General features: G+C 41.8%; 1 protein-coding gene across 1 annotated transcript in view; it reads left to right on the top strand.

Moving 5' to 3' along the window:
• Positions 1 to 13617, top strand: part of DNAH2 (dynein axonemal heavy chain 2) — a 426940-nt gene that overhangs the window by 37978 nt on the left and 375345 nt on the right. Inside the window, exons 4-5 of the mRNA XM_089688974.1 lie at positions 5912 to 6082; positions 11203 to 11431. Coding sequence (XP_089545100.1) covers positions 5912 to 6082; positions 11203 to 11431 — 400 coding nt within the window. The remainder of the gene's footprint in view (positions 1 to 5911; positions 6083 to 11202; positions 11432 to 13617) is intronic.

Here is a 13617-nt window from a genome sequence, read left to right as displayed (position 1 = left end):
ACACAGAATGCAGGTTTTCATGTCGTCATACTACACTTACACCATATAATACTGGCTGCTAGCAAATAGACGATTTCAATTGAAACCGGACACCCCCTTTAATAGTTCAAAAATCCTTAAAATTCTAACATTCGTCTATGTACATTATTCTGCAAATATTGTCCTGTAGAGATAATCTGTATATATATTACTTCAAATGTTCTCAGCGCAGTCAGAGGCAGAGAATTCATCATCTGTTTGTATAATAGAGCAAGGAACATTCTCATAGACTACAGAGAGCCGAGCGGAATATTCCACCGACAAAGACTGCTGTACTAAGCATTTGTCAGGACAAGCAGGGACAGCGTGAGCGCAAAAATAAAAAGATCAATTATTTCTACATCTGCAGATGTCAACAACTAAAGAGATACCAAGATAATAAAGGAGCAGAAATATTGGTGATAGATAGATAGATAGATAGATAGATAGGATATAGGGGATAGATAGATAGATAGATAGATAGATAGATAGATAGATAGATAGATAGATAGATAGATAGATAATTAGGTAGAATTGGATAGATAGATAGATAGATAGATAGATAGATAATTAGGTAGAATTAGATAGATAGATAGATAGATAGATAGATAGATAGATAGATAGATAGGATATAGGGGATAGATAGATAGATAGATAGATAGATAGATAGATAGATAGATAGATAGATAGATAGGATATAGGGGATAGATAGATAGATAGATAGATAGATAGATAGATAGATAGATAGATAGATAGATAGATAGATAGGATATAGGGGATAGATAGATAGATAGATAGATAGATAGATAGATAGATAGATAGATAGATAGATAGATAGATAGATAGGATATAGGGGATAGATAGATAGATAGATAGATAGATAGATAGATAGATAGATAGATAGATAGATAGATAGATAGATAGATAGATAGAGTGCTCAATAACTCAATGAACACAAGAACAATTTCTGAAATTTTTGCAAAACTTGAGTATTATAGAACATTTGTTTGGCTCATTACATGAAAGGAAGGTTAATAATATAACTCAGATTACAAAATCTTCAGTTTTACTCAAATTTGTTAATGCAAAAATGAATCCACCCCACAACAAAAACTACTCCATCTAGTACTTGTATGACCTCCATGATTTGTAAGGACAGCACCAAGTCTTCTAGGCATGGAATGAACAAGTTGGTGACATATTGCAGTATGTAAACTTTTTCCATTCTTCAAGAACGACCTCTTTTAGAGCCTGGATGCTGGATGGAGAGTGATGCTCAACTTGCCTCTTCAGAATTCCCCATAGGTGTTTGATTGGGTTCAGATCAGCAGACATACTTGGTCACTGAATCACTGTCACCTTGTTCTTCAGAAATGCAACAGTGGCCTTAGATGTGTGTTTTGGATCACTGTCATGTTGGAGAAATGCACGACGACCGAGGGAACGGAGTGATGGTAGCATCTTCTCTGTCAATATAGAGCAGTACATCTGTGAATTCATGAGACCATCAATAAAATGCAGCTCCCTGACACCAGCAGCACTCATGCAGCCCCACAGAAGGGCACTGCCTCCACCATGTCTCACCGTAGGCACCATGCATTGTTCTTTGTACTCCTCACCTTTTGTGACGCCATACAGATCTGTTGGGGTGTACTCAATTATGCTGAACATTGTAGATACAGTGAAGGAAATGCATGTTTGATCCCCGGCTGATTTTGAATGTTTGCCCACTCACTAAGAAATGATCGGTCTACAAATCGAATGTTCGGTGTATTGTAACACTGAGAGACAGAATAGCAACAAAAAATTCTAAATAAATGCATGTCTAACAAATGATGACTGATCTGCATGTTCATGAGGGAAATAAGTATTTGATCCCCTATCATTCAGCAGGATTTCTGGCTACCAGGTGTCTTTCATACAGGTAACAAGCTGAGATTAGAAGCAGTCTCTTAAAGGGAGTGCTGCAAATTTCATTTTGTTACCTGTATAAAAGACACCTGTCCACAGGAGCAATCAAACAATCAGATTCCAAACTCTCCACCATGGCAAAGACCAAAGAGCTGTCCAAGGCTGTCAGGGACAAGATTGTAGACCTACACAAGGCTGGACTGGGCTACCAAACTATGGCCAAGCAGCTTGGTGAGAAGGTGACAACAGTTGGTGCAATCATTCACAAATGGAAGAAACACAAAACAAGTGTCAGTCTCCCTAGGTCTGGTGCACCATGCAAGATCTCACCTCGTGGAGTGTCAATGATCATGAGAACAGTGAGGAATCATCCCAGAACTACATGTGAGGATCTTGTCAATGATCTCCAGGCAGCTGGGACCACAGTCACCAAGAAAACAATTGGTAACACACTACGCCGACAAGGACTGAAATCCTGCAGTGCCCGCAAGGTCCCTCTGCTCAAGAAAGCACATGTCCAGGCCCGTCTGAAGTTTGCCACTGAACATCTGAATGATGCAGAGGAGGACTGGTGGGAAGTGTTGTGGTCAGAGGAGACCAAAATCAAGCTCTTTGGCATCAACTCAACTCACCGTGTTTGGAGGAGGAGGAATGCTGCCTATGACCCCAAGAACACCATCCCAACTGGGAAACATGGTGGCGGAAACATTCTGCTTTGGGGGTGTTTTTCTGCTAACGGAACAGGACAACTGCACCGCATCAAAGGGATGATGGACGGGGCAATGTACCATCAAATCTTAGGTGAGAACCTTCTTCCCTCAGCCAGGGCATTGAAAATGGGTCGTGGAAGGGGGTTTCCAGCATGACAATGACCCAAAACACATGGCCAAGGCAACAGTCCCCAGACTTTAATCCGACTGAAAATCTGTGGAGGGAGCTGAAAGTTCAAGTTGCCAAACGTCAGCCACCAAACCTTAATGACTTGGAGAGGATCTGCCAAGAGGAGTGGGCCAAAATCCCTCCTGAGATGTGTGCAAACCTGGGGGCCAACTCCAGGAAACGTCTGACCTCTGTGATTGCCAACAAGGGATTTGCCACCAAGTACTAAGTCATGTTTTGTGAAGGGGATCAAATCCTTATTTCCCTCGTGAACATGCAAATCAGTCATCATTTGTTAGACGCATTTCTGCTGAATTTGTTGTTGCTATTCTGTCTCTCAGTGTTACAATACACCAAACATTCGATTTTTAGACCAATCATTTCTTTGTGAGGGGTAAACATTCAACATCAGCCGGGGAGCAAATACGCATTTCCTTCACGAGAGAGAGATAACTAAATACTTAGGTAGAGATAGACAGATGGATGAAATTGGTAATTACATAGATTTAGAAGGGATAGATAGATAGATAGATAGATAGATGGATAGATAGATATGTAGTCCAGTCCAGACAGACCATGTGACCAGTGACAGCACAGTATGTACAGAGCCGTGTAGCGTTGTGTTAGCGATCTGCGCAGGACGTGTCAGCGACTGCTGGTGCTGACGCGGAATTTGTTCTGGGCTGCAAGGTCGGGGGAGGGGGAATATTGCGCTCGGCATCTGGCTCATGTTTTCCTCTGTGCAGAACAGATGTTGGCAACATGAAATCATTAGTCTGCAAATGTTCTCGCCTGGAGGCAGGAGAGACAATTGTACACAGCGAATCTCCCATCAGCCCCCTCTGTGCGCCCATCATCTCTCCGTATAATCTCCTCGCTGTGCCTGGAACCGCACACACCTCTCATCACTTGGCACCATCCCACAAACCCTTCTCAGATATTTCCCTGTATCACACAACATCGCATTACCACTGCCATGGCAGATCACTCCATATAGTTCCTGCACTGTGATTCATATGTACACTTATTCCTATGACCCACAGCCAGTCACATCAGTCTCTGCACCAGAGGAGCTTACACTCTAATGCTCTCCCACACTCACACACTATTAATATACATTTATATAGTTCTGACATATTCCGTAGTGATGTACAGAGAACAATGAGCCAGTCACATCAGTCTCTGGATCAGAGGAGCTTACACTCTAATGCTTTCCCACACTCACACACTATTATTATACATTTATATAGCCCTGACATATACCGCAGTGCTGTACAGAGAACACTGAGCCAGTCACATCAGTCTCTGAACAATGGTGTTTATTGCTGGCTGTGACCCCACTGGGGAGATTTCCCTTGCTTCCTGTTCTGTCAAATATACAGGAAGTGAGGTGTAACCTGCCAAACAAGGACACGGCAATAAAAGTGACATTATTAACCACTTGCCCTCTAGAGGATTTCCCTCCCTTCCTGACCAGGCCATTTTTTACGATACGCCACTGACTTTAACTGACAATTGCGCGGTCATGCAACGCTGCACCCAAATGAAATTTACGTCCTTTTTTCACACAAATATAGCTTTCTTTCAGTGGTATTTGATCGGTTGTGCATGTTTTATTTTTTGCACTGTAAACAAAAAAAGACCAACAGTTTTGATAAAAAAAACAATATTTTGGACTTTTTGCTATTAAACATGTCCAGTGAAAAAATTAAAGAAATCAAATTTTGTAATAAATTTAGGCCAAAATGTATTCTGCTCCGTGTCTTTGCTAAAAAAAAATCCCAATACGTGTAAATTAATTGGTTTATGTGAAAGTTATAGCGTCTTTTTTTTTTAGTAATGGCGGTGATCAGCGACTTATTGTGGAACAGTGGTGGGCATTCTGACACTGGGGGGAACTGACATGGTGTCACTGACATCCCCAGTGACATCAGTACAGTGATCAGTGCTAATAAAAAGCACTGACACTGTACTAATGACATTGGGCAGGAAGGGGTTAACATGGGCAGCACAGTGGCTAAATGGTTAGCACTTCCACCTGGCAGTATAGGGTCGTTGGTTCGAATCCCAACCACAGCACCACCTGCCTGGAGTTTGCATGTTCTCCCTGTGCCTGCGTGGGTTTCCTCTGGGTACTCCGCTTTCCTCCCACACTCCAAAGATATGCTGATAGGTTAATTGGCTCCTGTCTAAATTGTCCCTAGTATGTGTATGTATGAGTGTAAGTTAGGGACCTTAGATTGTACTCCCCTTGAGGGTTAGGGACTGATGTGAATGTACAATATATATGTAAAGTGCTGCGTAAATTGACGGCGCTATATAAGTACCTGAAATAAAAAAAATAATCTGGGGCATCAAAGGGTTAACTGTGTGCTGTTTCACTACTTGCTATTCAAAACAAAAATTTTTAAATCATTTAATTTCATTGTGGCCCGTGACCGGTTACCAGATTACTTAAGTGACCTTCGCTTTTCAAAAGGTTGAGCACCCTTGCACTAAGGGGTCTATTTATAAAGCATCTGCTGAAATATTTGTGCAAGCTGAACAAAATTTCACTGAATGTTTTCTAATAGAATCATTCCTGTATCATTAGCTCCATCTAGTGGCCAAAATGTGGTATATTTTCTCATTGAGATAGTTCAGAAAACTATACTGTGTTTTGGCCACTAGATGGCGCTGATGATGCAGGAATGAATTTATTAGAGAGCATATGGTGACATTTTTTCAGTTTGCACATATGTTTCTGATGTTCGTGCAACAGATGTTTCATAGATAGACCCCTTAGTTGTTGCAAATATATGTACAGTTTTAAAAACACGTCAAAGTTGCAAAAAAGGCATTAGGAGGTGACCTTCCTCATGAATTATAGGCAGGTGGACAGGAGTATTAGTTGCAGGAAATTGGATTTAGATTGTGGGAAATTGAGCTGCCAGTGGTTCTTGAATTGTGAGATATAAATCTGAAAAAGAGATTAAGGAGCGTTGAGGTTGCAACACTCCACCATCAAAGCTCAATTTCCTGCCAGTAGCAGTCCTGCCCACCTGCCCTTGTTGGTGTCTCTGTTCCACGTAATATACTTCATATCTGCTTGTGTGTCTTCCAGAAACCCAACCTAAAGCAAAGGATCGTTCTGAGCCATCTGACACCCGAAGCCTGGACGCCAGAGGTCGATGATGCACTGGAGCGCTATGCAGCAGACGTCAGACAGGAGGCGCTGTCTGTGTACCTTGACCCTCAAAGCGGGCTTCATGCTGAGCCCAGCATGCCAGCACAAGTGTGTAACATCAGGGGCATGTACTGCTTCCCCCTAGGACTCAGGGTCCTCTTTATCATATGACCCCATTGATATCCCACCACCATGTAAAACAATTGACATATACAGTGAAGGAAATGCGTATTTGCTCCCCTGCTGATGTTGAATGTTCGCCCCTCACAAAGAAATGATCGGTCTAAAAATCGAATGTTCGGTGTATTGTAACACTGAGAGACAGAATAGCAACAAAAAATTCAGCAGAAATGCGTCTAACAAATGATGACTGATCTGCATGTTCATGAGGGAAATAAGTATTTGATCCCCTTTACAAAACATGACTTAGTACTTGGTGGCAAATCCCTTGTTGGCAATCACAGAGGTCAGACGTTTCCTGGAGTTGGCCCCCAGATTTGCACACATCTCAGGAGGGATTTTGGCCCACTCCTCTTGGCAGATCCTCTCCAAGTCATTAAGGTTTGGTGGCTGACGTCTGGCAACTCGAACTTTCAGCTCCCTCCACAGATTTTCAATCGGATTAAGGTGTGGAGACTGGCTAGGCCACTCCAGGACCTTAATGTGCTTCTTTTTGAGCCACTCCTTTGTTGCCTTGGCCAAATGTTTTGGGTCATTGTCATGCTGGAAGACCCATCCACAACCCATTTTCAGTGCCCTGGCTGAGGGAAGAAGGTTCTCACCCAAGATTTGATGGTACATTGCCTCGTTCATCGTCTCTTTGATGCGGTGTAGTTGTCCTGTTCCCTTAGCAGAAAAACACCCCCAAAGCAGAATGTTTCCACCACCATGTTTCACAGTTGGGATAGTGTTCTTGGGGTCATAGGTAGCATTCCTCCTCCTCCAAACACGGCGAGTTAAGTAGATGCGAAAGAGCTGGATTTTGGTCTCATCTGACCACAACACTTTCAACCAGTTCTCCTCTGCATCATTCAGATGTTCAATGGCAAACTTCAGACGGGCCTGGACATGTGCTTTCCTGAGCAGAGGGACCTTGCGGGCACTGCAGGATTTCAGTCCTTGTCGGCGTAGTGTGTTACTAATTGTTTTCTTGGTGACTGTGGTCCTAGCTGCCTGGAGATCATTGACAAGATCCTCACGTGTAGTTCTGGGATGATTCCTCACTGTTGTCATGATCATTGACACTCCACGAGGTGAGATCTTGCATGGTGCACCACACCTAGGGAGACTGACAGTTGTTTTGTGTTTCTTCCATTTGTGAATGATTACACCAACTGTTGTCACCTTCTCACCAAGCTGCTTGGCGATTGTTTTGTAGCCCAGTCCAGCCTTGTGTAGGTCTACAATCTTGTCCCTGACATCCTTGGACAGCTCTTTGGTCTTTGCCATGGTGGAGAGTTTGGAATCTGATGGTTTGATTGCTCCTGTGGACAGGTGTCTTTTATACAGGTAACAAAATGAGATTAGCAGCACTCCCTTTAAGAGACTGCTTCTAATCTCAGCTTGTTACCTGTATGAAAGACACCTGGTAGCCAGAAATCCTGCTGAATGATAGGGGATCAAATACTTATTTCCCTCATGAACATGCAAATCAGTCATCATTTGTTAGACATGCATTTCTTTTGAATTTTTTGTTGCTATCCTGTCTCTCAGTGTTACAATACACCGAACATTCGAGTTTTAGACCGATCATTTCTTTGTGAGGGGCAAACATTCAAAATCAGCAGGGGAGCAAATACGCATTTCCTTCACTGTATAGCTGCTCTGGGCATTTTTTTATACATTCTAGGCGTATCAATACAAAGGGGTTCAATGTCTTACAGTGCATTTTCTTTCTAAAGCAACCACAACTTGAATAGAAAAGGCCACCTGCTGCCAGTATGCTTCAGAAAAAGACCCTTGCTCTCTGTTCCATAAGGCAGTGGTCTCTCTGCAGAGGTCCGACAAATCTCCTGCTGAGTCAGAACTATAGCACTGCAATTAGCAAAGCTCATGCTCCCCGCTGATTGGAGAGCTCTGGTTCTAACTCAGTAGGGGGTGAGTCAAGCCTCTGAAAGACCACAGAAAGCAAGGGTCCTTCTCTGCAGCATTAAATCCCCCCCCAGATTCGGGTCAGTGGAGCGAGGATGTGTCTCTACGCGTTTCACAAGTGGGGCCTCATTCAGGTTGCTGTGCTTTGCATCCATGGCAAATTTAGCACTGCCATCCTGTTGCATTTGGCAAGCAGTACTGCTGCTGAATGCAACCCATTCAAATGAATACCCACATGGAAGAAAAATATATTTGAAATATTATTATTATTATACAGGATTTATATATTATTATTATTATACAGGATTTATATTATATTATTATTATTATACAGGATTTATATATATTATTATACAAGATTTATATATTATTATTATTATTATACAGGATTTATATATTATTATTATTATACAGGATTTATATTATATTATTATTATTATACAGGATTTATATATTATTATTATACAGGATTTATATTATATTATTATTATTATACAGGATTTATATATTATTATTATACAGGATTTATATATTATTATTATTATTATACAGGATTTATATATTATTACTTTACAGGATTTATATATTATTATTATTATACAGGATTTATATATTATTATTATACAGGATTTATATATTATTATTATTATACAGGATATATATATTATTATTATACAGGATTTATATATTATTATTATTATACAGGATTTATATTATATTATTATTATTATACAGGATTTATATATTATTATTATTATACAGGATTTATATATTATTATTATACAGGATTTATATATTATTATTATTATACAGGATTTATATAATATTATTATACAGGATTTATATATTATTATTATTATTATTATACAGGATTTATATATTATTACTTTACAGGATTTATATATTATTATTATTATACAGGATTTATATATTATTATTATACAGGATTTATATATTATTATTATTATTATACAGGATATATATATTATTATTATACAGGATTTATATATTATTATTATTATTATACAGGATTTATATATTATTATTATTATACAGGATTTATATATTATTATTATTATACAGGATTTATATATTATTATTATATAGGATTTATATGGCGCCAACAGTTTGCTCAGCGCTTTACAATATAACGGGAGACAATACAGCAACAATACAGTTCAATACAAGAGGGATAGGAGAGCCTGATCCTAGGAGCTTACAATCTAAGAGTATTTTAAAAATATTTTTCCCAAATATATTGACATATATTTGAATTACTACAATGTTGGCCATATTTAATATATTTCAAAATATATTTCAATATATATATATATATATATATATATGTACTGCATGTTGAAATGCGTTTTTATTACAACATATATGAAAAATACACTGTATGTCTTTAAAAATACAAATCTACATTTTTGGAATGCATTTACGAATATATGGAAAAATATATGTCTAAATGATTTTCTTATATGTTAAAAAAAATCTGAAGAATATATTTAAAAAAATATATTTTTAAAAATATTTTTCATATACCGTATTTTTCGCTCCATAAGACGCACCTGATCATTAGACGCACCTAGGTTTTAGAGGTGAAAAACAAGAAAAAAAAATATTCTGAACCAATGGACTGCAGACACAGTACAGGAGATGACAAGAGACTGCAGACACAGTACAGGAGATGACCAGAGACTGCGGACACAATACAGGAGATGACCAGAGACTGCGGACAGTACAGGAGATGACCAGAGACTGCGGACACAGTACAGGAGATGACCAGAGACTGCAGACACAGTACAGCAGATGACCAGAGACTGCGGACACAGTACAGGGGATGACCAGAGACTGTGGACACAGTACAGGAGATGACCAGAGACTGCGGACACAGTGCAGGAGATGACCAGAGACTGTGGACACAGTGCAGGGGATGACCAGAGACTGCGGACACAGTACAGGGGATGACCAGAGACTGCGGACACAGCGCAGGAGATGACCAGAGACTGCGGACAGTGCAGGGAATGACCAGAGACTGCGGACAGTGCAGGGAATGACCAGAGACTGCAGACAGTGAAGGGAATGACCAGAGACTGCTGACTTTTGGGGAGGGAGAGGGAACGGGTACCTGAATTTGACAGGTACCCGCTCCCACTTCCGCAGAGTTGTCCTTCCCTCTTCTTCCCGGGCCGGCTTCTGTGACAGCCGGGTGCCCACTGTGCATGTGCGAGAAGCGCTGCGCTTTGTGAATGGTCCGGCGCCTTCTGGGACCTGTCATGTGTCCCAGAAGACACCGGATCATTCACAAAGCGCAGCACATGCGCAGTGGGCACCCGGCTGTCACAGAAGCCAGCGCGGGAAGACTGCAGCGCTGGAGCGAGGAACAGGTAAGGCCTTGCAGGAGACAACAGCTGAGCGGCCGGCCTGGTATTCTGACATGGTGGCCGCAAAAATACCGGACCGGCCGCTTTATATTCGCTCCATAAGACACACTGACATTTCCCCCCCTTTTTTTGGGGGAAAAAAGTGCGTCTTATGGAGCGAAAAATACGGTATTTTGTAATATATAAAAAATGCATTTCAACGTGCAGTAAATATATATATATTTATTTATTTATTTATTGAAATATATTTTGAAATATATTGAATATGGCCAAAATTGTAGCATTGCAAATATATTTCAATATATTTGGGAAGAATATTTTTTAAATATATTTCAAATATATTTTTTTCCATATGGGTAGGGAAAAGTTATGACTGCACTGCAACCGCGTGTAAAGCGTGCAGTCGCGGCATGGTAGTGTGGCATTTATGGGATCACTTTTTAGATGCGCAGCAATTTAGCCTTTAGGTCAGGCCAGTTATTTGGGGGTTCCTTGTGGAGTTGTCCACTCCAGACTAGAGCTGTGGCAGTTTTCCCATCCCCGTCTCTGAAGACTCACTGTTGTGAGTGACTAGCAAGCTTTAGCTCATTTTGATACTAGGCCGTGTGTGTGGTTTTACTACAGACATGTGACGTTTGACGTATCTGACAGACCGTTTCCAGAAGAATGAAAGTGGAAAGTTTGTTTTAAAGCAAGATAAAGCGCATAATGTTGTATAATAAATCCTCTCCATGTAAACCTTCATTTCAGAACATGAAGCAGTTTCTCTACTTTGTACGTAAGGAGCGGGCACCACTCACCCCTGAGAACCTGGAAGAAAACTTGCAGTTTGGCTCTGTGAGAGGGTCCTACATCGCTGCCCTTCTGAGGCTGATGAACGGGATCTATGGCCCCTACATCTTCCGAAACACCAGCTGGCCTGAGAGCATTCGCAACAATTTCTCCGCTAACGTTCACCGCTTCCTGGCCGCACTGACAGGTAGACCTCTAGCAACCAGCATCGCATGAACTAAAATCTGCCTTCTTTGAATTTGTAACATTGTCTTTAAAGCGATACTAAAGGTTCATTTTTTTCTCCTTTTAAATAAAAAACATGGTATACTTATGCAGTGGTTTTGCACAGAGCACCCTGGATCCTCTTCTCAGGTCCTTTGCCAGCGCTTTTGGCTCCTCCTTTCTGTTGGGTGCCCCCATAGCAAGCAGCTTGCTATAGGGGCACCCGAGCACTCTGTGTGTCCATTCGCACATGGAGCTGCAGCTTGGCCCCGCCCCTCTATCTCCTCATTGGCTGACTGGCTGCGATTGACAGCGGCAGGAGCAAATGGCTCCCACTTGCTGTCTCAGCCAATGAGGAGGCAAAGACCCAGGACAGCCGAGGCTGTCGTGCACATCACTGGATCGCGATCGGGCTCAGGTAAGTATTAAGGGGGTTGGGGGCACTGCTGCGCACAGAAGGTTTTTTACCTTCATGCATAGAATGCATGAAGGTAAAAAACCTTCAACCTTTACAACCACTTTAAAGTCATATTGATCTTGTATCAGCTGTTTGTGTGGAAGCAGTGGTTTCTCTGCAGACGTCCTATGTGTCCCCTGCTGAGTCAGACCTATGGCTCTGGAATCAGCTCATGCTTCCTACTAATTGGACTTGGGGAAGATTTGCTAAAACTGGTCAAAATCTGGAGCTGCTATGCATGAAGCTGGCCATAAATGGACTAAATCGCGGCTGGTACAGCAGTCACCAGCCAAGATTCGATCCATCAAACCCGCCCCGCAGGCCAGAGTACTTGGTGTCATTCTGGACTCCAACCTATCCTTCCAGCCCCAAGTCCAATCTTTAACAAACTCGTGCAGACTCCGCCTCCGCAACATCGCCAAAATCCGCACGTTCCTAACCCCAGAAACCACTAAACAGCTCATCCACTCCCTCATCATATCACGACTCGACTACTGCAACTCCCTCCTCACTGGCCTGCCTCGCCGCTGGCTATCCCCGCTTCAGTCCATCCTGAATACGGCAGCCAGACTCATTCACCTTACCAACCGCTCCATTTCCACCACCCCCCTCTGCCAATCCCTCCACTGGCTTCCGATTGCACAACGGATCAAATTCAAAATCCTAACACTGATGTACAAAGCTGTCCACCATACTGCCCCGAACTACATCACTGACCTAATATCCAAGTACCGCCCAGCACGCACACTCCGCTCCTCACAAGACCTCCTTCTCTCTAGTTCCCTGGTCTCCTCCTCCCATGCCCGCCTCCAGGACTTCTCCAGGGTGTCAGCCATCCTCTGGAACTCCCTGCCCCAATCCATCAGATTATCACCTACTCTCCTCTCCTTTAGGCGCACCCTGAAAACCCATCTCTTCAGGGAAGCCTACCCCACCCCCTGCTAACTTGCTGACCTCCTCCACTCTTCCTACCACTCCATCCCCCACAGCTATCTCCTCCTGTGCCACCATCCCCTCCCTCCTAGATTGTAAGCTCGAAAGAGCAGGGCCCTCGATCCCCTCATGTTTTGCATTGTATTGTTATTGTTCTGTCACATGTTCTGTCCCCCTTTGTAATGTACAGCGCTGAGCGAACTATCGGCGCTTTATAAATACTCTATAATAATAATATAATAATGTATGTGCAGCATACAGGGTTTTACTGAAGTCGATCCATCGATTGGCTTCAGTACAACCAGCCTGACGGTATTCACGTGCAATTTATTTTATTACAAAATGAAATTCGCACAAAATTTCAACTGCATCACAATACTAAAGAATTTCAACAAATCCGAAATAAATTATAACAAATCAACGTAATTCTTTCATTTCATTTGGACGACATGATGCGATAGTTTGGGACTTTTGGTAATGTTTGAAGCATCATAAATACCATAACGAATTAATCCGAAATTAATTTAGTTCCATTTGTTCTTTCAGATCCATTTCATTTTGCATTAAAGGATTAGCTCACCTTTTTTAAATGCACATTTTTTTGGAGGTAAAAAAAAATGTTCATTTATTATTTTTGTCCAAAGGAGCCTGGAAAGCATTGCACCAGCAATCAGTAGATCACCCTAGGTTCACACCTATGCGACCGTGCGGGCCGCGTTTTGCTCGGGCACGAGAGCCCATTAATTTGAGTGGACTCCCGTGCCCGTGACACGCAGGGA

The sequence above is a fragment of the Staurois parvus genome, unplaced genomic scaffold, assembly GCF_062004578.1.
Source record: "Staurois parvus isolate SC_StPar_1 unplaced genomic scaffold, SC_StPar_1.0 ptg000463l, whole genome shotgun sequence".
NCBI lineage: Eukaryota > Metazoa > Chordata > Amphibia > Anura > Ranidae > Staurois > Staurois parvus.
Note: the sequence above shows the minus strand (reverse complement) of the source record. Positions and strands in the feature narration are given on the sequence as shown.